Genomic DNA, 26,049 nt, shown 5'->3' on the forward strand with positions numbered 1-26,049 from the left:
CTCATGCTGCTTCTCTGTCACTGTTGTTAACATTTTCATCTAGTTCCTTCTAGTCTTTTCTCTGTGTAGGTAGCTCTGGTAGGTTTTATCATCCTCAGTTTTCTGATGAGTAAACTGAGGCTCAGAGAGGTTAACTGACTTGTCCAGCATCACACAGCTGGAATATGGGAGAGCCGGGATTCGAACCTATGGCAGTGTGACTGGGTCTGGGTCACTCAGTCAAAGGCAGTGGGTAATAGATCAGCAGATATTGAGGACCTTTGTTTTCTGGCCCCAGCAGCCCTTTGTTGGGTAATCAGAGAAGCCAAAGACTTGGTGCCTCTTTGAAGAGACCAGATGATACAGTTTAGGAGTCAGGCAGGATGTAAAGAAGGCAACACCCAGAATGCATCTGTGTGACGTCTTAAACACCCGACTGTCCATCAAGGGCTGGTGGCACACAGATCCTGGTTCTGGTCCCAGCTCCTCTGCACACTGACTTTGGTCCTTGGGCAGGTGGCTTCATCTGTGTGAGCCTCACTTTCTGAACTGTTTAAGGGGAATAATCAAAGTCCTTGCCTCACAGTATCGGTCAGGCACTGAATGAGCCAGATGCATGCAAAACACTGAGCCTGGCATGGGCACACAGGAGATGCCTCGTTAATGGCACCTTTTTTCATCTTGCTGTTCTTGGAAGCCACCAGCCAAAGTACATCTTCCTGCAGTTTTACTTAAGAATTTTTTTGGAGAAGTTATTTAACTTATACAGAAATTAAAATCAATGTATTTTGTAACTTTATTTTTAGAGTAAAATAAACATTTATAAATAATGGAGCAGAATTGTGGAAGCAAAAGTTGTGGAAACCTTTGAGCTAGTTCTAGATTTGAACCGTATCTTGTTTTCCATGGTTGCCTGGGACTCTGTCCCCAACTCCTGAGGGGCACCAGCCCTTTTCCCTCAGGAGCTTTCAAGGGGCACCTCTGGGGAGCCCTTGGACTGCTCTACCACATGGCCCTGCTATGGGGATGAAGCACTTTCCCCGGCCTGTACGCTGTGCGGAGTTGACATCCTTACCCCTTTTGTCAGATGACAAAACTGAGGCTGGGAGTGGGAGATGAATCAATCTTTACTTGATGCATCTAACAGTGGCAAGAATCACAGTGTCCAGAAAGATGAGCCCAGGGGTCTGGCTCTCGGGGAGGTACCGCCAAGCTGTGCTCTGATGGGCAGGAGCCGGTTGCTCCCTGCTGGACTGTGCACCCCAAGTCTCAGGCACCCTGGTGCCTGGCCCACAGCAGGCACTCAGCCAGGGCTTGCCAGGGCCTGCCGGGGTGGGGGTACTCGGTGGGTGGTACCCTTTCTGCAGGTGACTGTTTCCAGGCTGAAGCCTTCTTGAACCTGGGCTTCAAAGTCAGACGGACCTAGGCTCCCACCTTCACGCCAGCATTGTCCATGCGACCCAGATGAGTGCCTTTGCCCTTCTGTGAAGCCTCAGTTTCCTCATCAGCAAGGTGGGCTGACGGAGGCCTGGTGCAACGTAAGAGCTCAGCCGTGGAGCTCTCTGGGGCTCGGGGAGGAGCCTGAGGGCCAAGTGGGACACAGGGCGGTTTGAATTGGGGTCTGAGCAGCTCTGAGAAGCCTCTCACTCCTGTGGTCCCCTGAGGGCTTGGCTCCTCTGAGTCCCAGGAAGTCTCCCATCGGCCCACAGCCTGGCCCTGCCAGCTGCGCCTCCCACTGCTGCCCCAATGACAGTGAGACCCTGACCCTTGAGCTCTGTGACTGTCCTCATGATGCTCCGTGTCTCTGTGCTGAGCACTGGCCACGCGCCGGCTCGCTCAGTGCTTCTGACCTGTGCGTCCTCCCCTTGCCTCTGACAGCAGCCCCGTGACGGAGGAGACCGAGGCTCGGAGGGGGAGCACGCTGACTAAGGTCACACCGTGACCAGAGGGTGGGTGGGCCTGTCTGCCAAAGGTCCGTGGTGGGAGAGCTGGCTTCTGAGGCTTCAGGCAGGTCGGCCAGGCCTGAGCACAGGTGGCAAAGGGCAGGTCCCAGGTGCCCGGGGGGGGCCCAGCGCTGGCCCGAGCCTGACCCCTGGCGCTTTGTGGGGCTCTGCAACCCTGTGTGGGAAGGTGTGGTGCAGGGCAGCAGCCCGCAGGTCTGTCGTGATGGGTCTGTGGGGGCCGGCTGGTGTCTTCAGGTCCCTGCGGGTGCGCCTGCACAGAACAGCATATGGCCTCAGCAAGCTGGCTGCGCCCTGTCCCGGCTCCTGTGGCTGCTGTGGGCCCCGCTGGGCTCAGCCCACCTGGGGGAGGTGGTGAGCACCACGGAGGCCAGGCCACCCCATGGGGGGACGCTGAGGGATGCAGGGGCTGGGGCTCCGGGGAACTCGCTCCTCCTGGGTCAGCTGTCAGCTCAGGGGGCTCCCTCAGTGCCCAGCTCAGCCTAGAGTACCTGTAATTCTGGGCTAGAGGCCAGGCCTCCTTGCTAAAGAAATTCAGCCTGGCCCTGAGGCCCAGCTCCCCTTCAGCTGGGCATTTATGGAAAACAGGAACGGGGCTGGTGGAGGGGCAGCCGTCTTCCTTCCCACCCCAGTGGAGCATCGAATAAGAGCCCCAGCCCCAGGGACCTCAGACGGGTGGCTGCCGGCCGTGTTCTCGCGTTCCGTTTGCTCCGCAGAGGGCTCCATTTGCCCATGAGCCCAACACCCCCCGTCCCAGGTGCCCGGCACGTTAGTGCCTCTGGCACCCGGCTGGGTTGTCTGGCCGTGAGCGTGTGCCCACCCTCTGGTTCCACACCGCCCCTCAGGTGTCCATGGGCTGCTTCCTGGGGCACAGCTCCATGGTTGCTGACTCGCTTCCTGAAGGTCACCTCGTGGGGTGACTGGCAATCTCAGGAGTCTACAGAGAGGGGAAGTGGTGTGGCCAAGTGGGCAGCCAGGACCCCCTGTGCCCCAGGAATACCAGTGTACTTCCTGGGGCCTGTAAACTGCCCCGGAGACAACTGTGTTGTCTGACCTCAGGGGCTGTGAGACGGGGGCCCTCGTGGCCTGGGTAGGGGGCCATCTGGGGCCGGGGCAGCTTGCGGCACCTGGATGATCAGAGACAGCAGGTGTCTGCTCACCCAGCCCTTGGGTGTGGGCCACCTTGTGGGTGGGAAACCCTGAAGGCATTTAATTTTCTTCCTTGTCTTCCTCCCACCTTCTGTGCGCAGCTCTTCACAGTGAGCAAAGCCAGGTAATGTCTGCTGTGGGCAGGTGGAGGAGCCCTTCCCCTTTCACAAACAGGGAAACTGAGGCCCAGACAGGGGAAGCGGCAGGTCATGCACCAAGGGAGTGGCCAGCCCCGGAATCCAAGTCCCATGAGACTGCCATGCTGTGCCACCCGCCCTGCAGGAAACCGCCCCTCCTGGGGTGGGGGTGACTGTGCCCAGGGGGCACCTTGGCCCACCCGCAGGTCCCCTCCCTTCTCTGAAGAAGCTTTGCTAAGATGGGAAGGTCATGGCCAAATTAGGTGGTTGGCTGCTGCTGGGTGGGGAGTGGACAGGAGGGAGGTGGAGGGCGGGGAGGCAGAGAAGAGGCTGGTGGAGAGCTGCACGGGGGGACCCAGGCTGGCCCGAGACAGCAGGGGTGTTCGGGTGTCCAGGTCAGGAGGAGGGGTGTTCACAGGATGCGGACCAGGGCAGGAGGTCTGGTCTGAAGAGGGGTCCCCTCGGGCCGTGGGGATGAGGGGTCCCCGAACTGAGTGAGAGGTGGGGTGGACGGGGCTGAGCAAAGGGGGGCCGTCTGGGGAGGAGCCTGGAAGCGAGGGCTGCAGGGGGGCACGTGCCGCCCTGAGAGCACCTGAGGTGGGTGCCAAGGGGCGGACTCTGAGGACCCTAGTGTTTGGAGACTGAGCAGAGAGGGAGGGGCCTGGGGCACCTGGGAAGGGGCTGAGGGAGGGGAGCTGCCCTTCTGGAAGGCGGGGCTCTCATGGATGAAAGGCGTCAGGGCTAACGGGAGGGTCCGCTTAGTGAGGAACGGCATCATTCCCCCACTTCCTCTTTTTGTGTTGTGGGAACCAGAGCCCCCTGGCCAACAGGTTCCCTTCAGCTGGTGAGGGCGGGGAGGCACGGACCGACACTGACACCGGACCCAGCCTTTGTCCCTGGAGATGGACAAGGGCCTGGGTTGGCCCCGGGAGGTGGCCGAAGAGGCCGGGAAGAGCTCGCAGCCTGCCCCCCATCTCTCCTTCTGCAGCAGCGCCTCCGTGGAGGCCGCCAGCCCCTGCTTTCTGTTCCCACCATGTTTGAGCTGAGCTTCAATCAGGAGAGAGATATTTGCTTTAGGGAAATCAAAGTCAGACTCAACATTTATCCTGGCCTCCAGAGACGGGCTCCCATGTTCCTTCCTGGCAGACAGGAGCTGCGTGCGAGGGAGGAGCTGCACAGAGCGGCCTCGGAGCAGGGGGGCTGTGAGCGCCCGCCCGGGGATGCCCGGGGATTCGGCGGGAGCCAGCGAGCCTGCCTGGGTGGGGGTGGGGGAAGCTGGCCCCCTCCCACCCCTCCCCACCCCTCCCCACCCCTCCCCACCAGCAGGCGTCCGTCTGCCAGCCCAGCACCCAGGAGGCCGCTCTCGGCCGCTATGCCTGCTCCGATTTGGGAACTTCCCGCCTCTGGAGAACCCCTCCTGCTGGCTCTGCCTGGCAGCAGTTCATACCCCAGGTTCAGACGGAGTCTCTGAGGCTCGGAGAGGATAAGTGGCTTGTTTGGAGTAACCCAGTCTACAAATGGCCAAGACGGGCTGCTGACCCAGAGCCTCCCAGCGTTTTGGCCCTGTGGTTTCCAGATGAGCCTGGTCCCTGCTGGCCTGGAGGCGGGAGTGTGCTGGAGAAAGGCAACTCGTTTTCAAATCTGGCTAAAGCCAGTGGTAGTTGTGAAGATAAACATGTTGTGGGAAACACATTTTAGGACGTGTTCTAAACCCAGCTAAGGGCTTGGTGAAGACAGGGAGTCACCAAGGGTTTATTCTATGCCTCCTGTGTGCAGGGCACGGGGCCAGGTGCTGAGGGTGACGCCGGGGCATGCCAGGAGAAGTGCCCTGGCCTCCAGGGCTTAGCTGGTAAGATGAGGGCAAAGCGCTTCTATTGTGTGCTTGCCAGGGCTGGACATGGACTCACACTGTGAGCACAGCCCCCTGCAATAAGAAGGTTCCCCGGGGCACTGGCTGGGCCGACCCCTGTGGCCCACTCTATTTTACTGCTGTCCCCTACTGCCCTTGACCTTTTCTGTGGAGCTTATGGGATGGCATGCTATGTAAAGCAGTGATTGCTACATATCAGGGGGCTTACAGGGGGCTGTGGCAGGGTCAGAGGGCTTCCTAGCAAAGAGACCTCTCAGCTGGGATTGGAAAGGTGCATAGAGGTTGCTGGGCTTTCTGGGCAGAGGGAATGGCAGGTCCTAAAGCCTGGAGGCAGGACGGATTGGAGAAGCTGGGGGGCTCACAGGCTGGGTGTGGGCAGAGAACGGGGGGCCAGTAGCCCTGAGGACAGCCTTCCTTCCAGCTGGGCCCTGAGCTCCAAGCCTCGAGTGTATACCCTCCAAGTGCAAGTACAGCGTGGGTAGATGCCTGTTAGTTTCACACTTGGATAGAGCCTCCTGGAGAAGGGGGGTGCGATGGAGGTCCTGCTCCGGTGTTTGGGTGCAGGCTGGAGGCAGAGGGACCCCATAATGTTCCTTCCCAGTGCCTGTGGTCGCCAGAGCTGCTGGGGGCAGGACCCCTGGCCCTCTGGTATATGTGGGGACACACAGGTTGTGGGCTGATGAGGACAAATTATTTCCCCCCAAGTTTTTATTTTCAAAAGTCAAGAGAAACGTTGAAATAACAGTGCAGTGAGCACCCAATGTAGACGTCATCTTGATTTGCCAGCTGTCAGCATTTTGCCCAGTTTGCTTTCTCTCTCTTTCTAAATATATGTGCATGTATTTCTGAGCCTCTCTCAATAAGCTGCAGCATCTAGACCCTCACCCCTAAATCCTGCAGGGCACATCTCCAAGGAAAAAGGACATCCTCCCACATACCCTCTGTATTAGTACCACTCCTGGAAAAGTCAGCAGTGAGTCCAGCAGGGCAGCCGGTCTCCAGCCCACCGTCCGGCGCGTCCGGCCGCCCAGGAATACCCGCTCTCGCTGGTCTTCACCCCTGCATTCAGGACCCAGTCCAGGCACTGAGATCTGCCTTTGGTAGCCTTGCCATTTTAGTCTCCCCAGCCTTGTTTTACCTTTCATGGCACTGACTTAATGTCCCACCTGGATTTGTCTGGTTATGTCTTCAGGATTAGACTCAGGTTAAGTATTTTTGGCAGGAGAACTCTGGAAACCATGTTTTCTCACTGTATCAAATCAGGGGGTACACAATGTTGGGGTGTGTTTTGATTAGGGAGGCCAGGTTTGATCAAGGACAATCATCTTTTAACAGTTATATTTTTGTTGTATATTCGACATGACACGAGCAGTGCTGTGCAGGCTGGCGGTAATTTTATAGATATAATTGCTTAGGCTGGAGCTCGATTGGGCTAGTAGGTAAAGAGAGAGCTGATTTAAAGAAACACCCCAAGTTAATCATCCAACAGGAGGACAGGGAAGAATCAGGAAGGGGGTGTGGGAATCTCTGAGCTTCTGGAAACCCAGACAGAATGGTTAAGAGCAGAGCTCTTGGTGTCCGGCCAACCGGCGCCGAGGTCCTGCCGGGCCTCTTCTGGCCTCGCCCTTGGGCTCCTTCGTCAGTGGCCTCCCCTGGCTCGTCTGCCCCACCTGAGCAGTGGGCTTCACACCGATCAGCTCCAGGCTGGGCTGGTAGCGCAGGCCTGCCTTTGCCTGGTGGAGAGGCTGGGGGTAGGTCGGCAGGCCCCCCTGAGGGCTGCCTGCTGCCAGCCCCCTTCCAGAGCCCCCCAAGGCTCCAGGCAGTGAGGCAGTGACACCTGCGGGCCCTGCCACACTGCCAGGGCACACCTGGTGGCCTTATCTGTTTCCTAAAGGTTAATTAGCTGTTTAAAGTATGGAGCTTGTCTTCCCCACCCCAGGTAACATCCCCTGGGGCTTGGCTGCCTGCTGATCTCCCAGTGTTCTAGAGGGCACGTTGGAATAGGGGAGGGGGCAGCCAGTTCTGTCCCCTCCCCCCACCTCCCACGGCTGCTACATCCTGGGGACCTGCTGGGGGCAGGGTTGAGGAGGTACACGGGAGGCTGGAGGCACGGGGACTCTGAGGGTGTCAGGGGGAGTCGGGACCTCTGAGCTGGGGGATTCCTGGGAAGACTTCTTTAGCCCTGTGAGGTCCCACATACGACCCAGCTCCTGCTGCTCAAGTTACATGATGCCAAGGTCACACAAGGTCACATGGCTCATTGGTTGACTCGTGGTCAGGGGAAGGCGTACAAGTGGACATCCATTCTGGGCCCTGGATGCAGTCCTGCCCCAGCCATTTCCTGGCAGGTGACTTCAGGCAAGTAAGTGGACTTGTGTGAACCTCAGTCTCACTGGGGAAAAGTATCACCACCTACCTGTGGGATTCTTGTGCAGGTGAAGAGCACCAAGCACTTTAACCTTTACTGCAAGTCCGTTCTCCTGATGAGAAGACTGAGGCTCAGAGATGGGAGGACGTTTGCCCTAGGACACACAGCTAGTAAGCTGTGGAGCTGGACCGAACCCGGGCGATCTAGTCGGGCCCCAGACTATGTGCCTAAGCTCCCTGCTGTGCTCTGATGGGTCTCCTGTGCCTCCAGGTTGGGGCTTTAAGTATCATCTGTTGGCCCCTTGCTGTCCTGCACTGGCAGGTGTGGGTCCAGCGCAGCCCAGCCTGGGCTAGACAGGGATGCCTTCCCTCTGCACCCCGTGCCTGACCCCCTTCCCACCCGCATCCCCTGCCAAAGTGCATCCTTCTACCCCAGGCCTGGCCAATGGACCAGCATCTCCTGCGGCCCTGCTTGCTTTGTATCAGTGGCCTGCTGGGGCACAGGTCTCCCCCAGGCTGTGATTTGGGCTCGTGGGAGGAGAGTGCTGGCGAGGAAGGGCTTGAGTCTGACCGCCGGGTCGCAGGCTGCGGGTCAGGCTGCTGAGCCACAGACCCGAGTTCTGACCCGCTCCACCACCTCGTGTCCTGGCCCCTTGGTGCCTTGGTTTCCCCACTTGGACCCAGGGCAGAGTAATGCTGTCTCCCCTGGCAGCTGTTGCCAGGGCCCTGAGCTGAAGCGCAGAGGCCCAACCTGGCACAGGGCCAGGCTCGCTGCGGGCCCAGCACTTGGCGGTTGTTGCCAGCATGCTTTAAGCGGTTTTTGAAAAGTGGCGTCTCCAAGTGTGATCAGGCACAAGCAATTCAGAGACACCCCCTTGGGCCTCTCTTTTGACTTCCCTGGGAAGAGATCTGTGTGACTCCACCCTTACCCGCCTTCCTGTCCATTTGTTCGTTTGTGCAGTCATTTATTCATTCACTCATTCATTCATTCCACATGCCTGCATTGAGCACTTTTGAGGCCCGTTGCCAGGAATTCACGAGCTTTTTCACCCATTTTTGTTGAATTCCCAGGACCACTCATGCAGCAGGTACTGTCGCTATTATTCCCTCTTCACAAACGGGAGCACTGAGGCCCAGGGAGCTGGAGGTGCTCTCCCGAGGTGCCCCTGCAGAGTGAGTGTGGCCTGGGAGGTGGTTAGATGCTCTTGTCCCGAGATTTTAGAGAAAACAATGGTTTGGTTCCAACCTGAACTGATTCAGTACTTTTCAGGAGAAGATATTCTTTTTGTTGGTTTCATGATTCAATAAAGAATGAGTACTTGGGCTTGGCCGGAGGCCCAGCCACTCTCCACGGATTGCCGCAGCTCTGGTTCACGGCTCTGTTCTCATCTTGCCTATAAAAAAACCTGGGACTGACTGCTGTGAGGGGCTGGAGGGGCAGGCCCAGGAGGGGAGGGTGCAGGGCACTGCGGGGGCCCAGGAGTGGGGCCCAGCCTTCCTTTCCTGGTTCCCCACCTGCAGGCACTGCCCCCGAGTGCCTGGGGCAGCCAGCGCCTTCTCTGACTGTGCTGTCCCCAGGGATGAGAGACAGGGAGACTGCATCTCAGATGTGGGCCTGGACGCAACAGTCTGGCTCTCCCACCCCAGGACCCAGAGAGAGGCAAGCCCTGTGCGGGACAGGCTGCTCTTGCCTGCCTCCCAGCAGCCCAGCTAGGCATGGGTGGGGGTCTGTCCCCTTCTGGGGTGGCCGGACACAGAGCTCCTGCCCGGCACTGTCCACCTGGGGGCCATGTTCTTGTTCAGAGCCAGTGATGTCCTGCCAAGGGCAGGCAGGACGTGGGGAGGGGTGGAGAGGGCAGGAAGGAGGCTCCCTGGTGTCATTTGCTCATCCCCTGGGACATCTCCCGGAGCTAAAAGGCTACTTTTCTGTTTTTCTTGCAGTTACCGAGAAGGAAGTCCAGCAGTGGTGAGTAGCTGCTTTTCCCCACCCTCTGGGTTGGAGGTCTGGGGGTGCTGGCTCTGTGCTGATGGGACAGCGGTCCAGCTCCCCAGGACAGGGACAAATGGAGGGGTCTCTGAGAGTGGCTTATCCACCAACCAGTCCAGACAGCCTTTGTTCCAATTCCTTTCTCACCGGGGACTGACATAGGTCCAGTGGAACTGGGGTGGGGTGTTGGCAACTCCTTGCCTCGCATGGCACCTCTAAGGACCCCCAGATCCTGAGGTGGCAACTCCAGGCCCTGCTCACGAGGAGGGCTTGAACCAGAAACAAGTCAGGGCACTGGATCCCAGGCCCAGTGTTGTCACTAAATCACCCCATGGCCTGGAGAAGTCTCTTCCCCTCTTTGGGGTTCAGCCACCCCTTCTACAGGGACTGATCAGACTGGATCAGGATGGATCTTGGATGCCAGCTCTAAGCAATCTGCGGTGGTTGTATGAAGTGCTGTGTTAAGAAGGATTCTGAGGCTGCATGTCATGGAGCAAATGGAACATACAGCAGTGAGGGTTCATGAGGTCTATAATGCATCGTGATGCCTGTCCTGGGCTGAGACTGGAGGGTGGCATACTGCCTGTGGACTGCGGAGCAGTCAGGGGGGCTCACGCTAAGGTGGGCCTGAGTCGGGGAAGTTAGGAGAGAAGAGGTGGGCTTGGAGGCCTTCCAGTGAAGCTTGGTGCTGTAGAAATGGGTTCTGGAGTCCTGGCTCTGCCTTTCCAAGTGACCTCAAGTGATCCAGCCCCTCTGGGCCTCAGTTTCCTCATGTGTATGACAGGAATGATGATACACTGGGAAGACAGACCCTGTTAAAGTCCTCGCACAGTGCCCAAGAGATGGCAGCCATGGCCAATGGTCTTCCATCCACTGTTCAGATGGGGAGCTGATGTGCCTTCGGAGACACAGCCAGGTGGTGGTGGGCCTTAGCAGGGACCCAGGCCATGAGACTCCTGGGGGTGCTCTGCTGGGGGCAGAGCCGGGCAGCCCTAGGGGCCACTCCTTAGACTTCTGGGTCCCTGAATCCAGGCTGTAGCAGGTGGGAGCTGTGGCTTTCCTGTCCAGCTTGGCTGACCCCTTGCTGGACACCCCTCCTCCTCCAGGAAGTTTTCCTGTATTATCCCTCCTTCCCACACAGCAGCCAGAGGGATCTTTTCAAACAAAAACCTGATGATGCCAGGCTTCTGCCTAAACTCTCCCTGGATTTCAGGTGAAGTCTGAGCCCTGGGTGCAATTGTGTGGTTGAGGCCGGGCTCAGTCTGGCCCCACTGAGCCCCCCAGTCTCAGCTCTCTCCCTCTGCCCCCACCCCCTGCCTGAACTGCTACCTGTTCTTGAGCTCACCTTATCCAGGGGAGCTGAGGGAACTAGGCTGAGGCCGAGAAGGGCAAGTCAAGGGCAGGATCTGGCCTGGAGAGATGGCAGACGCTCCCCCGGTGCTGCTGTGTGCCAGACATGCTCTGCTCTCAGGCATGGCCTTGTTCATTTCGTCCTCACGGTCGCCCAGAGAAGTGTCCCATCCCAGCACTGCATAGACAAGGCCCCTGCACCCCAGGAGGTGCAGGGCCCACCTGAGCCCCGGCATCCTCCCGCGCTGACACCTGGGCCTTCCCCTGGAGGGGCAGGAGCCAGAGGGGCAGGTGGGCTCCTGAGCCAGGGCGTGAGTTTGAGTCTCCATGCCCCATATCCTGGCTGAGCAACCCTAAATGAGTTACTGGACTTCTCAGTGCCTCAGTTTCCTCATCTGGAAGATGAGGGTAAAAGAAGTCAAACTTTGTAGGCATATTGTGAAGAATAAATGAGCTAATTCATATAAAATGTTTCTGTTGGTGTGATTAATAATAATAATAATAATAATAATAATAATAATAATAATAATAATACCCTCATCAGTTCAACCACGGAGTAATTCTGAGATCAAGCATCCCCTCCTTGTTATGTAGATGGGGAAACTGAGGCACAGACAGGCAGTATGACTTTTGTTCATTTGTCAGGCTGACATCTGAGCTACAACTGGGACAGCAAAGGCCCAGCCGTGGAAGAGGTGTCCTTGCACAGGGAGCGGCCCGGAGGCCAGAGAGGCTGCCGCTGAGGCTCCCATCACAAAGCCGGGGCTCTGGGCCCTGTGCCGCCCGCTCCTTGCTGTAGGGGAGAGCCCTCTCAAGAACTTATAATGAATATAATCTTTTCCTTGCTGCAGACTTCTGTGGACCTCAAGGAAATGTGATGCCTCCGTGGCTAGGAGACAGCTGAGCCAATGTCTTTCTCTGGCCCTCCTGGGGCCGCCCACCACCCACCTCACCGTTGTATTCTAGAATGGCTTATCCCAAGGGCAGAGTTGACCAGGGATGGTTAAATAGTGATATGCCACCGTCTCCCATCCTGTGCCCACAGCAGACATTGGTAATGGATCACAGATTATAGTGGTTTGGCTCAGCCTCCTGTAATTGGTCTGGATCAGGCTCCTCCAGGACTCTGGGCAGCCAGTGCAATTGTTGTCAGCGCACAGAGTGAACCCACTTGTTATCCCGTGAGTGGCCTGAACTTCACTGGGTCACTCAGACTGTATGTGGCCCACCGTTCCCTGTGTCTTTTGTAAAGGACACAAATAAGATGAGCACCTGCACCGCAAGTAGACCCTTCCTCCCCCAGCGCCCAGCCGGCCCCTTCATGTTCCAAACAGCTCCCAGGGCACCTGATGGCTGGGTAAGGTGCTGGTGCCTGCCCTCCCCTGAGAAAACTTGGGGTTCCTGAGCCCACCTACCAGGGCAGCAAACAATTTAGGGCTAAACCATCTGGGTGGGAGTGGGGGAACAGGAGGGAGAGACATGCAGAGAGCAGCAGGCCACAGTGGGAGCTCACCTGTCCCACCTGCTGGGGGCCTGGGTGGATTCAGCCAGGCAGGCAACTTCCGTTTCCCCCTTTGCTTCTCTCCTTGCTTAAAGCCCCTTTGCGGCTTCCCACGGCACTTAGAATAAAGCCCTAACCCCTGGCCTGGCCCTCGGGGCTCCCCAGGGTCTCTGACCTCACCTTTCCCCCAGCTCACATGCTGTCCCTCACCAATGGCGAGCTCATCCTACCTCAGAGCCTCCACCCCTGCTGTTCCTTCTGTTCTGAGATCTTGGCATCTCCACTCCCACGTCACCTCCTGGGGAAGGTCTGCCCCAACTGACCAGCCTATTTCTCCAGCAGGAGAAAGGATCATCTTGTTTGGGGCTGACGTTTCGTAGCTGCTGCACATGAAGGGAGCCAGGCCCAGGGTTCTACTGTGTTTGTGACTTGTCCTGGGCCACCCAGTTAGCAGAGTCAGGGCTGAGATTAGAACTCAGGCTTTGGAGAACCTGGGGGTGTCCAGGCCCCAGATTGTGAGGCGCACAGGCCCGGCCACAGCAATGTGATGCCCGGGCCAGCGCCAGCTGGACACTCACTCCGTGCCAGGTCCACCGTCGGGCGCCCTGCAGCTTCATTGCAGCTGCTCCCAGCTCTGGGCTGCCATGCAGCCACCTGTATTTGGCTGAGGGAGGCTGGAGGCTGAGAGGCGAGACCATTGTTGGGGTCTGCAGCCAGCCAGGGCCCCACCCCCACCCCCTGCCTCTTGACCATCTCCGTTGCCGGATTCTTTGCCGTGGAAGATCAGGAACCACAGTTGGGGCTGATTAAGAAATTGCAGCAGATCCCAGGCCCTTAAAAATGCTTTGAAATTGTTACCTCCTGGGGAATGAAGCATGGCCCGGCTGGGCACCATAGGGCCGCCTCCGCCTCCATGAAGAAAGCATGCAGGGGGAGAAGAGGGTGGGAAAGAAGCCCACCGGAGGCTGGCAGCGGGTGCACTGGGGGGTGGCGTCATGCGTGGTGGGTACCTTTTTTCTCTTATGTTTCCTATTTTTCAAATTTTCTGAAGAAACTTGAGGGGCAGAGACACTTTCCCTGGTTGCAGCAGCTGTGTGTGTGTGTGCATGTGTGCATGTGTGCACGCGGTCTGGGTCCCATTCACTCCACGTCCCTGGCCCAGGCCCCTGGGCTCACTCCTGCCGGCTCTTGCCCAGGGCAACCCCTCAAAGCTGAAGGCAGCAGGGGGTTGCTGAGGGGAGGAGAAAGAGGCCTCTTCCTCCTGGACGTGTTTGGGACTGTCACCCAGGATCATCTGAGGTCAGGTCTCTGGGGAGCTCTGCGAGGGGAAGGCCACGGGAGGGAGTTTGAAAAGATAACGGCAGAGCGACTGTCCCAGCTGCATAGGCTGATTGCAGCTGGGGGTTATGCTTTATTATTTATGCATCTATCTCTTTCCTTCCCACCTTTCATGCTGCAGAAAACAGTTGCTGTAATACTTCCCTCTCGGCACAGAGGGGGTTGTGGGCTTGCTTCAAGTTGGGCCCCACAGGACAAAGTTCCATGGGAACTGAGAGCCTTGAATCCTGGGAAGGGCTTGTGGGCAGGAGCCTTTGGGGAAGCGAGGGCCTGGCAGCACGGGGGGTGGGGGGTTGCTCTGGGCCCTTGGAGAACCAGAGCTGAGCTGGAGTTGGACCATGTGTCGCTGTCAGCATTCATTCGCTTGTTCAGTAACTCTTTACTGAGCGCCTGCTGTGTGCCAGGCCAGCACTGGGCACTGGGGGCAGCAGGGACTGAGGCGACCAGGTGCCTGGGGTCTCCTGGGCTCATAGGTGGTCCCCAGGCTGGCTCAGCCGGGGTGGGAGGGGGCCAGGAGATATGCGGGAGGCAAGCCCAGCATCCAGTCGGGAGGATTTTGTGTCATTCGGCCTCCAGTGCTTTTATGAAATGTCACAGTTCTTTTTTTCCTTCCCCTTTTAAAGAAGTGTAAGAATGCAGTTGTCGAATCCAGGGTTTTCTCCTCTCTCCACCCTGTCAGGAATAGCTTGTTCCCAAAATCCGTCATATCGAAAACCTGTACTCCCGTGCCCGGTGCTCAGGGACTGCACCCCTCTCCCACACTTTATCTGATTTCCAAGGGGTCTCTGGCTCCCAGAGAGTTAAGACCCTTGTTCTTGAATAAGATTTCAAGACTAGTGACAGGTACAGAAATAATTAAATGTCTTCTTTATACTTCAATAAAAAGATTACTTAAAAATATCTCTGAAATCCTACTAAGTAATGTTACTTCATAAAAGAAAAGGCCCATCTAGCTACAGCATTGTGGGCGTAGTTTGGTTTTTGCACCTTTTTGTTTTCTGCAATAATTTTTTTAAATTGCTGACTTTTTAGTGGATGCAGGCTGATTGTTTTAATGGTTCACTGATTTGTATGATTATAAACAACTCCTCTTATCTGGGACTTGTATCCTGTGTCATGTGTTGTGACACACCGAACTGTACTGCATTTGATATTTGCATACCTTATTGAGAATATTCTGTGGTGCTTTCAATTAGATTTTTTTAAAATGTGGTGATACATAACAAAATTTGCCATCTAACCATGGAGATTTTGTGAGCGATGGCCCTCCGTATAAGTGCCTTGGGCTGAGCAATTGTGGGGGAAGGGGGCATCAGGGGGCTTGGCACCCCCAAAAGGCCTGCCCAGGTACCAGGAGGCAGGGGATTGGGCAGGACTTCCTGGGGCCAGAGCTGGGGCCTCTGGGGTGGGGGTGCAGGTGTCCTGGAATCTCCTCCTCCTCGGGATAGCAGGCAGGGCAGGCCCCAGGGGGTGGGGGGAGCAGCTGTCCGTGGCATCTCGGGCTCTGGTGTGGGGGAGTCCTTGGGGGTGGCCTGGCACACAGCCGGTGTCCTGGACGTGCTTTGTCGTCCACAGTGTTTCTTGAGGCTCACTCAGGTGCTCTATCAGTTCCCATCTCACAGATGAGGAAACCGAAGCTCGCAAAGGGAAAGTCACCTGCCCAGGGTCGCACGTGGTAAGGATGGTGCTGGGATCTAGCCAGGTTTAACTTGGAAGCCTGAGGCCCTCCTTTTCAGTTTTTAAACTTAAACAATATGAACTCCTTTTTTGTGTTACAGAATTCCTGCGTGCTCACTGCAGCCAGGGAAGCAATATACATAGAGCTTACTATGCTATTGATAATGAGACTGGGGTCCCCCCACTGCACCCTTGAAGCACTTGTCTGATGTGGGTGCCCTCTGGGTGACAGGTCACTGAGGGGCCTGTGTGGTGGACCCCCAGGGCTGTCCGTCCTCTGCTGTGCCTGGAGGTTCTAGGGCTGGGCCCCAGGATCCCGCCCTGAAATCCTGACTGTGCTTGTCACCCCAAGTTGCTGGTTTTCAATGAGAATTGTGACAACAAAACAATTTTTGTGCCTGTTCCCCTGCCTGCCATGTGCCAACGACCAGCAACCTTGCTAGGGCTCCTGTTACTTGCACCCTGGGCCTGGAATTGAACAGGTGCTGAGGAGAGCAGCCCATCTGAGGGCTTCGGGCCTAGTGGGCATGGTGTGGGAGCCCAGCCCTCTCTCCCCGTCCAACACCACCGTGATGCAACTCCGTTCAACATTTACTGAACACCTACTAAGTACCAGGTGCAGCGCAGGGCCCTGCAGATTCAGGAGTGACCCAGAAGACGCCGTCCCTGCCTGGGCGGACCGTGAGGTGTGCGTACTGGCCCACCTTCACACGGTTACCTAGATCATTCTCTAGGCTCAGCCATGCGAGGCACCGCCAGGCCCAGCCCAGGGACCAGTGCCATGAGTCTGTGTTCCCGGGCGAGGGCGGCCAACAGTGGCTTCTCTGAGGGAAAGAGTGGGCCAAGCAGAAGAGATGTTGTGTGAAGCCCTGAGCCAGGAGGGGACTTAAACACCCCAGCCTCAGTTTTCCCATCTGTAAGACGGCCGTAATAGTCCTTGCCTCCTGGGCTTGTTGGGCCAGTACAGTGAGATGGTGTCTGGAAAGTGTGTTGCCCTGTGCCTGGCCCTTAGTAGGTCCTTCGTGGTAGCTGTCATTCAGATCTCAGACCATTGGGAAGGCAAGCACTTCTGGTGGACACCCCCCAAAGTTCGGGGGGCTCCCCAGTGACCAGCTAGTCCAGTGGTTCTCAATGGAGCAGTTCTGCCCCTGGGGCACTTGGCAGTGGCTGGAGACACTTTGGGTCGTCATAACTCGAGGGCAGGTGCTACTGGCATCTATCAGGTGGAAGCCAAGACTACCGCTGAACATCCTACAGTTTGGGGGGCAGGACCCCCCAGAGTTGTCCAGTCCCAGATGTCAGTGTTGTGAGGGTAGAGAACCCAGATTTCATCTGAGCCACTTATTTTACCAACAGGAAGCCGAGAGGCATTTCCGGGAGGGGGAAGCTCAAGGCCTCTCACAGTGGGACAAGACGGGGCCCCACGTGAGGGCACCAGCGCCCGTAGTTGTTTCCCAGCAGCAACATATTTGCAGGAGAGAGGGGGACACTGGCGGGGGAGATGGAGGAGTTCCAGGCCTGTTGGAACCTGAGGCCTGGGGGTGGCGGATCCAGTCATGCTGCTCAGTCATCCTGGGCGTCCTGGGCATGAAGTTTGTTATGAGGCTGCAGGTCCCCCTGGTACCCTCGGTGGGGAGAGGGGCATCCCGACTTAGCCAGGGGTTGGGGGGTGGGCTGCCCCTCAGGATCAGACTGGGGGAGCTGTGATGATCTACAGGGAGAATTTGGGACCTGGAGCAGCTGGGGTGTCTGGGGCAGCTCAGATCCCAGTGAGGCCGGATGACGAGCAATGGGGTCAGGCCTTGTTTGGGCAGCAGGTCCTTTGCCCTGGTGTTTCCAAAGGAACCACCCAGCTCCTCGGGAGCCTGGGAGGCAGGAGCCTGGGTCTGAGCCCTGTTTCTGCTGCTAACCTCCTGTGTGATCTTGGGCCAGTCTCTCTACCTCTCTGGGCCCGTGGTTAGCCCTCAACCCGCAGAGGGGTAGGAGCATATCAGTGGTTCTCTAGCCATCTGCACGGGGCTCTCAGGTTCCGACCAGGGTCCCCAGGGCTCAGGAAGAAGACCCCAGGCACCTGAGCTCTTGCTCTCTCTTGCCCTGTCTGGCAGTTCATGTGTTCATTCATTCACGCAGTTCACTGGGCAAACATTTACCAAGCCCATTTACCATGCTGGGCACTGGGGCACCGGGGTGCCAGGGAGCTCACAGCCGGAAGGGGTGCACAGCCTGGAGGCAGGGATATGGTGTGGTCTCGATGTGCTGGGATGAGCAAAGAGGGCTGCTGGGGGCCTGAGGGGACTTCCTGGAGGAAGTGACGTCTGAGCTGGGACCTGGTAGGTGAGTGGATGAAGAGAAGGAAGGTGTGGTTGGCAGGCAGAGGGACCTGCAGGTAAAGAGGCTGGAGGCTGGAGATGGCATGGATGGCATGACCAGTTCTAGAAATTGTGGCTGGGCATGGAATGAGGGGGCAGTGGGCAAAAGAGACAGGGCCAAGAGGCTGCGCCAACCGCTGGTGGACACTGCCTGTGGAGGTGGGCTTCCTGGGGCCCGGCCAGGACAGTGACGGCCTCTGCAGGGATGACAGCACAGGCCCCCCGAGGGCTCCCTGCTGAGGCCTGCCTCCCTGCACCTGCCCACCCCCATTAATAGGGCAGGACTCCCACTGCCAGCCTAGCACCCTTGAGCCCCCCGGGGGGCCGCCCAGGAGAGACCTCTAGGCGCCTTTGTCTTTGACAGTCTCTTGGAATCGCTCAAGTAGCACACATCCCTGGCGGGGACACGGGAAGCTCTGGGGAAGGGATGGCCCCTATCCACACGGAGCCCACTGAGCAGGGTGAGGCGGCAGCTGCATGAGGAAGCCCCGTGGAGGCTGGGCTCAGTGCCCGGCTCTGGGCTGTTGTCAAAGACCCTGCCCAAGGGGGAGGGGGCCTTGACCCTAGTCCCCGACCTTGCTGTGCCTCTCGGGGCCTCCACTGCCTCGAGGGGCCCCGGGGGAAAGCAGGGTGGGGCACAGAGGCCTGGCCTCTCACCAGCTCACACTTGCTGCAGGCGCTGCCGGGTCAGTGGGCGCCCACTGCAGCTGGACCCCAGGAAGGAAGCCCTCACCCCGCGCCATCCTCCCGCCGCCTCCCTGTCTTGTCTTCACCCCTAAGGCACAGCTGACGTCTTGTGTTCTTTTTAACATCTGACCTCCATCAATTAGGCTTCCTGGGTACTCAGGTGTCCTTGTACACACAGTGCCCACCCCAGACCCAAAAGACTGTTCTCTGATGGGCAGGGGGGCGGTGGCTTCTCCACGTGCTCCCTCTGTGTGTGGACCCAGTCACAGCGCCACCAGCAGCTTCAAGTTCGGTGCTCCCAGATCCTCTCCCCGGATGTGGAGGGAGTGTGGACTCTCTCGTGGATCTCAGGACAGGTGCACGTCCCCAGCCACCCAGTGTCTCTGAGCATTTGCCTTCCAGTCTGGACCATGAGGACATGCAAATCTTCCTCTCTCTGAACCTCAGTTTCCTCGTCCTTAAAATGGGCTTCTTCACAGTATCTGTTGTTATGTGCCCTGTAGGTCAAGGAGGTTTGCAAAGTTCCCAGCAGAGGGTGGTCCATCGAGGTTCTAGCTGCTGGTTGGTAATTGCTGATCCCTCTCTCTGGCTTCCCTTTGTGCTGGGAATCCTCAGAGGAATGTATGTTCCAGTTGGAGTTGCTAAACCACACGCAGGAACCAATTCATGAATTGGTTTAAAACAATACTAACGATCATGCTATTGACTATTTTTTATGTCCAGCCCTCGTCCAAGAATGTTACAACATCATCTCACCCAATCCCAACAAGATGAGTGTGATAACTGTCCCTAGATGGGGAGACCAAGGCTCAGAGAGGTGAAGACACTTGCCTGAGGTTGCACAGCTAGCAAATGGCTGAGCCGGGATTTGGACCTCAAAGCCATGTTGCCATCAGCTGGCTGGGTGTCTGGAGGGTCCTCTGCTGGAATACAGGGTGTACAAATCCAGCTGCAACAAACTAGGGTGCCCTCCAAGCTTGCTGCCTGGCTTTGTGTCTGTTTACATAGTTCCCTGGAAACAGGCTGGGGGAGGGAGTGTGTGCATATTGGGGGTGCAGGTGCGTGGGAGGAGCAAGCTGCCGGCCCCATATGGTGGCTCTGCCCACCAGCACCGCTAGCACCACCAGCTTGCCTGGCTAGGTGGTGCCAGGAGGGGCTCAGTGGGGAAGGTGTGGAAGGTAGGAGTGCCCAGCGCAAGAGCATGGCTGCGGGGTAGTTGTTCATGTGTGTTTTGTTTAGCCGCCCTGTGTGGTCCACGGGGCTGAGTGACCAAGTGCTCTTTGCATAGTATTTTGGTTAATTCTCATGGAAGCTCTTAGCCCCCGTGTACAGATGAGGCTCAGAGAGGTGCAGACACCCGTCCCAGACCACACAGCTGGCAAGAGGCAGAGATGGAATGAGCCCACGTGTATAGCGTCAGGTCTTTGCCCACGACCCCTGTGTGGCGGTCTCCCTGAACAGGAACTCACCCCTTGGGGGGCTCAGGGCAGGAGCTCCTGGCAGGTGGGTGACGTTCGCTTCTCTTTTACCCCCTCTCACCTGGCCGGCTACCTCCAGGTACAAAGGCTTCATCAAGGACTGCCCCAGCGGGCAGCTGGATGCGGCGGGCTTCCAGAAGATCTATAAGCAGTTCTTCCCCTTTGGAGACCCCACCAAGTTTGCCACATTTGTTTTTAACGTCTTTGATGAAAACAAGGTGAGCTGGGGGTTGACGATGGGCCTGTGCCGGCCTGGAGTCCCCTCCCTCCAGCGGCAGCCCGCTCAGCTCCTGCAGGCACCCGCAGCCTCTCCACACTCACTCTCTCCTGCTGCTGTTCCCTTCTGAGAAGGAATGCACACACATGTGCAGGCTCACGTGCACACACATGGGCACAAATGCATATGCACACACACATGCACGCATACCCACACATGTATAGATAGGCTCACACAAATGCATGCATACACATACATGTAAACACATTACTCTCAGCGTACACAGACATGCACGTGCATACAGTGCACAGACTCACAGTGCACACACATGCACCACAGAGGTATGTATATCCACACATACACCATGCGCACATACTTGCATGTATACTACACGTGCACACATATGTATGTTTTGATTTTTACCTGATAAACACAGAATGCAAATGCCTCCAGGGATAGTAACAGGATTTGTAACCCTAACTGAATTTACTGAACATTTACTATGTGCTAGGTCCTTTACATGGATTACTTTTAGGAGGCTTTATAGCCAACTCCCTGTGGGGTATGTTCTTTGACTTCCCCAATTTGCAGATGAGGAAACTGAGGCTCTGAGTCTCATACAGTATGGATCTTCTGTGCTTGGCTTTTTTCACTCAGCATCATATTTATCTGTTGTAGCATGTGTCCCCTCTTGGGGATGGCCAACTGGTGTATCCACTGATGGGGTGCCCACAGTCCTCTGGACTCTGTCCCACGAGGCATCCTCGCCAGCTCCCTCATCCTTCCAGCGGACTGAGTGTAACTTGTTTGCACACGCCTTGCTGTTGGGCACTCCAGTTGTTTCCATGCTGTCAGGCCCCGGCTTGCCCCCCGTGTGCCGCTGGCCCCGTGACACTGCCTGGCCCTGGGAAGAGCCCTGCCTTCCTTCTCTGGCCTTCAGTTTCCTTATTTGCAAAAAACCAAATAGGTGGGGTGACACAGTGTAGAGCCCTGCCTTCTCCAGCAGCCTCGGAACCTGTGGTTCAGGCCAAGGGGAAAGGGGCCCCCGGGGGGCGCTTGCCCAGAGGGCTGCGGGCGTGCTGGCATCCCTCCTGCTCACTCTCCCATGGCTTGTGGAGCTGGGCTTCCCCTTCAGCCTCGGCCCCTCCCGCCCAGCTGTCCCATTTCCACCCCTCCTCTCTTCCTGCCCCCATTCCTTCTCAGCCCTCGGCCCTTCGCTCCCCACCCCCCCTTGGGCGTCCCTTGGCCACGGTGTCTGGTGCCTGCGGCTGCCCATCACTGCCTGCCCAAGATCCGGGCCGGCCAGGTGGGTCACTCTGCCCCCTCTCCTGTCAGGACGGCCGGATCGAGTTCTCTGAGTTCATCCAGGCATTGTCGGTGACCTCGAGGGGGACGCTGGACGAGAAGCTACGCTGTAAGTCTTGACGCTGGGCTCTGTCACCTGGCCCTGGGCTGGGGAGGGCAGACAGCCGGGCCACCGTCTGCCATAGGCTGGGAGAGCAGCACAGACGCCCTGCCTTTCCAGGCCACGGGGCCTTCCCTGGGCAGGGGGTGCCATGCAGGAGGACCGTGGCTGACTTAGGTGGGGCGGACACATGGGGCAGGAGCAGAGGTGCACTGAAGCGGGCGCAGGCCTGGGAGCAGGGACAGTGCAGCGTGGAGCTGGAAGACCCGGTCGCCGGGCTGGCTCCGCCACTTGGGAGGCTGCTGTTCTGCTGCCCAATCTCATTCATTCTCTTAGTCACTTGTTCACCCAGCAGATATTGACAGAACATGGCCTAGTGTGTGTCAAGGGCCGGAGGCCGGGCATCGCAGGGCAGTTAGACCAGCACCTGCTCTCACGACTGTCTAGCATGGGGGTATTATCTAAAAAATTCCTGTAGAACTGCAGCCGAGGCAGGAAAAGGGATCGGAGGGTTGATGGAGAGTAAGCAGCTCTGTCTGAGTCGGGAGCCGGGTAGGGAGAGAGTTGGCTGAGGGAGGAGGCTCCAGGCAGGGGAGCAGCATGTGCGAGGCCCTGGGGAGGCAGGGATGAGAGGACCACGGAGCGGGGAGAAGGTGCAGGCGCCTCTGGAACAGGGTGCTCGAAGGGGGCTCCGAGCTCACCGCCACTGAGACACTCACACTACCTTTGCAGCAAAACCCTGCAGCTTCTTTTTCTTTAAAAAAATTTTTTTTAGGAATAAAGGAAGCTTCTATTCATGCAAAATCTACTACCCCCACCCTGAGGTGTATAATTTTATTTTCTAAGCTGACCGTAGCAGGGCGCTGGTAGCTGTGCACGGGGTGTGGGTGGAGAGGAGGCAGAGACTGCCCGGGAGGGGAACAGGGGCGCGCCACCCCCCTCCTGGGCCACAGTCCTCCCCTCTTCAGCCCCAGCCTCCGAGGTCTCTGCTCTTACAGACCCAATGCCCTCCCCTTTTGATTTTTAGTTTTTTTTTTTAATTTTAAAGCCCTGTTGAAATGGTGCATGTGTCTGTGTTGTGTGTGTGTGTGTGTGTGTGTGTGTGTGCGTGTGTGTGTGTGCACAACGCGTGTGTGCATGTGTGAGTCTCCATATGCCCTGATGTAAATACCCACTGACTGGGTGAGTCACGAGGCCGGAGGTCCCGACCACATACTGAAGTGCAGAGGACAGAAGGGAGCGGCTGAGGCTCCCCTGCCCTGGGCCAGGGGTAACTCCGCCCTGGCCGGTTGATTGCAGGGGCCTTCAAGCTCTACGACTTGGATAATGATGGCTACATCACCAGGAATGAGATGCTGGACATTGTGGACGCCATTTACCAGATGGTGGTGAGAGGCCTGGGTCCTGTGGGGTCGGAGGTTTCAGAAGGGCATTAACACTAGTGCCCAGGCCTGGTCTGGAGGAACCACCTCATGTGGCCACTCTCCTACCTGGGTTAAGAGTTGGCCAGGTGAGGGTCACTGTCTGGGGTCACTGTGCACCTTGGGAGGCAGGCAGGGGCTGGGGTGCCGGGGGGGTAGGTGGGATGTTCCAGAACAGAGTGGTGGAGGTGGCAGGCGAGGTGGGGAGTGGCAGGGAGGGAGGGGTATCCTCACTGGAAACCAGCCCAGATCTTTGTGGAGGGCCAGGAGCACCCGCCACCTCTTCTGTCGCTGGCAGGGGAACACCGTGGAGCTCCCCGAGGAGGAGAACACCCCTGAGAAGAGGGTGGACCGGATCTTCGCCATGATGGACAAGGTGAGACCAGGGCAGAGCTGGTCCTTGGCCTGAGAGGTGAGGTGTTGGGGGTGGAGCTTCGCCCTCCCATAGATGCCACCACACGACCTGGTGGTGCCAGTCAGTGGCCATCCCTAGCAAACATCCAGAGGTGTTAGTAAGTTATCTTTTGTCAACTAAGATGCTTAACCCGTTTATTTTTTGCCGTGGACCCCTTTGGCGTTCTGGAGATGTCTATGGACTTCTCAGAATAAAGGTTTCAAGTGAATCAAATACAATCTATAGGATCAAAAAGAAAGCTAATTATTTTAAAATACAGCTATCAAAATATTTTTAAAGAAGAATTTATGATGTACAATTATGCAAGTTCTCTTTCGTGAACACATTGTTGAGATGTAACGGTGGGCCTGCCCACCCTGTGGCTTCTGAGTGGTGACATGCATGTGACTAACGCCATGGCAGCCATGACCCCACAGGTGACAAAAGTCAGAGGGTCTGCTGGGTCTGTTGAGGATCGTCGCCTACATTCTTCATGGAAGGAAAAGTTACATTTCAGTTCGAAGTTAGTGAAAAGACAGACCTTCTTTTTCCTACCTACATTCACAGAACTGCTGAATTCTAGCTACAAACCCTAGGTTAAGAAGCCCTTGTTTATATCAAACTTCCTTTTTTTAAACAGAAACAACCTTGTTTTAATTGGAAATTTGATATCATGGTGGTGGGGAAAACCAGTATTCCTTGCCCTGAATAAAAGAACACAGGCAGTGACGTTGGGCGTGTCATGACCTCCTGGCCGTAGAGGGGCTTGTCCTGAAAGCTTTGAGCCTGAGGCCTCTACTTCCTTAATTAAAAGAGGGAGATGAGTCCGTGTTGGAGGGGCATGTCAGGTGGGCCTAGGCTGGTCTCTCGACAATAACGAGAAGATGGCGCACAGTGTGGGGCAAGGAATGCTGCCTCTCCCAAGAGGCTCAGTGTTCTTGAACGCCAAGGCCACACGCTCCTTAAATCCCGCTGATTCATACTTCCCTTATTTGGGGAAACAAAGCCCACCCTGGAGTCAGACTGGGTGTGAATTCTGGCTTCCCCACTTGCCAGCCATGGACCCTGGGCAGGTGACCAAGCCCCAGTTTTCTTACTGGTAAATGGGGGCCAGAGCAGCACGTGTCCGTGTTGCAGCTGTGGGGAGCCAGGAGGTCAAGCACGCACACCCGGTGTGTTCAGGCTCGTGCAGTGAGCGGTCCTCGCGAGCTGCCCTGCTGTGCTCACTGAAACCCTCACCGTCACTTTCCCTCCTGCGCATGGCGGTGGGGTGGGTGGTCTCCACGCCTTTTTATTTTGCTCTCACAGGTTTCCTTGACATGCTCCAGAAGAAGGGATTCTGGCCCAAATTATCTTCTCCCCCAAGAGACCCACTGAAGTCCCTTCCCAGGTCTCCTGGGGGCCAGCATAGGCCGCTCTAGGAATGGTTTAAACGCCCTTCTAGGAATGACCCCAGAAAAATGCATTGGCTCTCAGCCCTTTGGGATTTACCACCATTTATGGGAATTAACAGCAGTGATAATGATAACCATGGAGTATGGGGTGCTTCCAGGTTTCCAAACACTTTGCACATCTTGGGCTCACAGAATGCCACCCCAGTGCCCCAAGGAAGCCATGCAATTACCTTCCCTCCCGAGGTGAGGAAACAGACCCAGAGAGGTGGGTGGCATGCCCAAGGTCACCCAGCCAGGAAGTGCCCAAGTCTGTCTGTTGCCCGACCCCCTTACCCAGTGAGCTGCATTGCCTCCCTCCTGACCTAACTTGGAAGCTTTGGAGACCAGTCCTGGGCTGGGCTTGCGGGAGGGGTGTCCAGGGTCCAGTCCAGAGGCCCCTGTTCTTGGAGGCTGGCTGTCCCCCTACCTTCAGCTGCCTGTCTCTGCTTGCAGAACGCCGATGGGAAGCTGACACTGCAGGAGTTCCAGGAGGGGTCCAAGGCAGACCCTTCCATCGTGCAGGCGCTGTCCCTCTATGACGGGCTGGTATAGTCCCGGGCCCAGAGCCAGGGTGAGTGCGGCGGAGAAGACCCAGTCACAGGACGCCTGTGGTTGGCAGAAAGTGTGGGGCTTTCCTGGGTCTGCTTGTTGGTGCTTAGCTAGTCACGGGGGAGCAGAGCCTTCAGATCAGCTAGAGCCCCTCCAGTTTGGTCATTTTTATAGACCCAGGTTCAGCCGGACAGGTTGCTTGAATAGAAGTTGCCCTGAGTTGGAAAAAAAGCTTTGAAAATGACAGTTCTCACAGGACCAGGGGCCTGGGAGAGCAGAAGTTTCTCGTCCCTTCTCTGAGCAGCCAGTTGCAGGTCTAAGCTCCTGGCTCTCTTGATCGGTAGCTCAAATGCGGTTTCTCGTTTTATCCTGTCAGGCTTGCTGTTGAATGTTCCAATCCATGAAAATGGTGTACCTTTCTAGTTATTTAGGCCTTTAAAATTTTTTCTCTGTAAGATTTTGTTGTTTTCAGCTAAAAGGTCATTCATGCTGTTTGATAGATTTATCCCTAGTTAGCTGATGGTTTTGGTGGTGTTATGAATAGTGATTTTAAAATAGCATTTTTCACTTTTTTCTGGCTTATGGAAATTAAGTTGATTTTTGTTTATTGATCATGTATATGATCCTGCTAACTTCACTTATTAAATCTCTGAGTCTGCCTTAGATTCTTTTGGATTATCAAAATTTTATTTCTTCCTCTCCCATCCTTCTGCCGTGTGTTTCCCTCTCCTGCTTTCTTGTACTGGTCGGTCTCACCCGCGCAGTGTCGCGTAGGAGCAG

The 26,049-nt window shown here is 56.7% G+C and overlaps 1 protein-coding gene across 2 annotated transcripts in view; it reads left to right on the forward strand.

Annotated features, from left to right (window-relative positions):
• Positions 1-26,049, forward strand: part of NCS1 (neuronal calcium sensor 1) — a 45,745-nt gene that overhangs the window by 13,929 nt on the left and 5,767 nt on the right. Inside the window, exons 2-7 of one of the 2 annotated variants that reach the window (XM_036913578.2) lie at positions 9,405-9,429; positions 19,930-20,068; positions 21,403-21,481; positions 22,772-22,860; positions 23,192-23,269; positions 25,174-25,291. In XM_036913578.2, the coding sequence (XP_036769473.1) occupies positions 9,405-9,429; positions 19,930-20,068; positions 21,403-21,481; positions 22,772-22,860; positions 23,192-23,269; positions 25,174-25,272 (509 nt within the window). In that variant the 3' untranslated portion in view covers positions 25,273-25,291. The remainder of the gene's footprint in view (positions 1-9,404; positions 9,430-19,929; positions 20,069-21,402; positions 21,482-22,771; positions 22,861-23,191; positions 23,270-25,173; positions 25,292-26,049) is intronic. The other variant, XM_036913579.2, reaches the window with a different exon arrangement.

Source organism: Manis pentadactyla, chromosome 3, assembly GCF_030020395.1.
Source record: "Manis pentadactyla isolate mManPen7 chromosome 3, mManPen7.hap1, whole genome shotgun sequence".
Classification (NCBI taxonomy): domain Eukaryota; kingdom Metazoa; phylum Chordata; class Mammalia; order Pholidota; family Manidae; genus Manis; species Manis pentadactyla.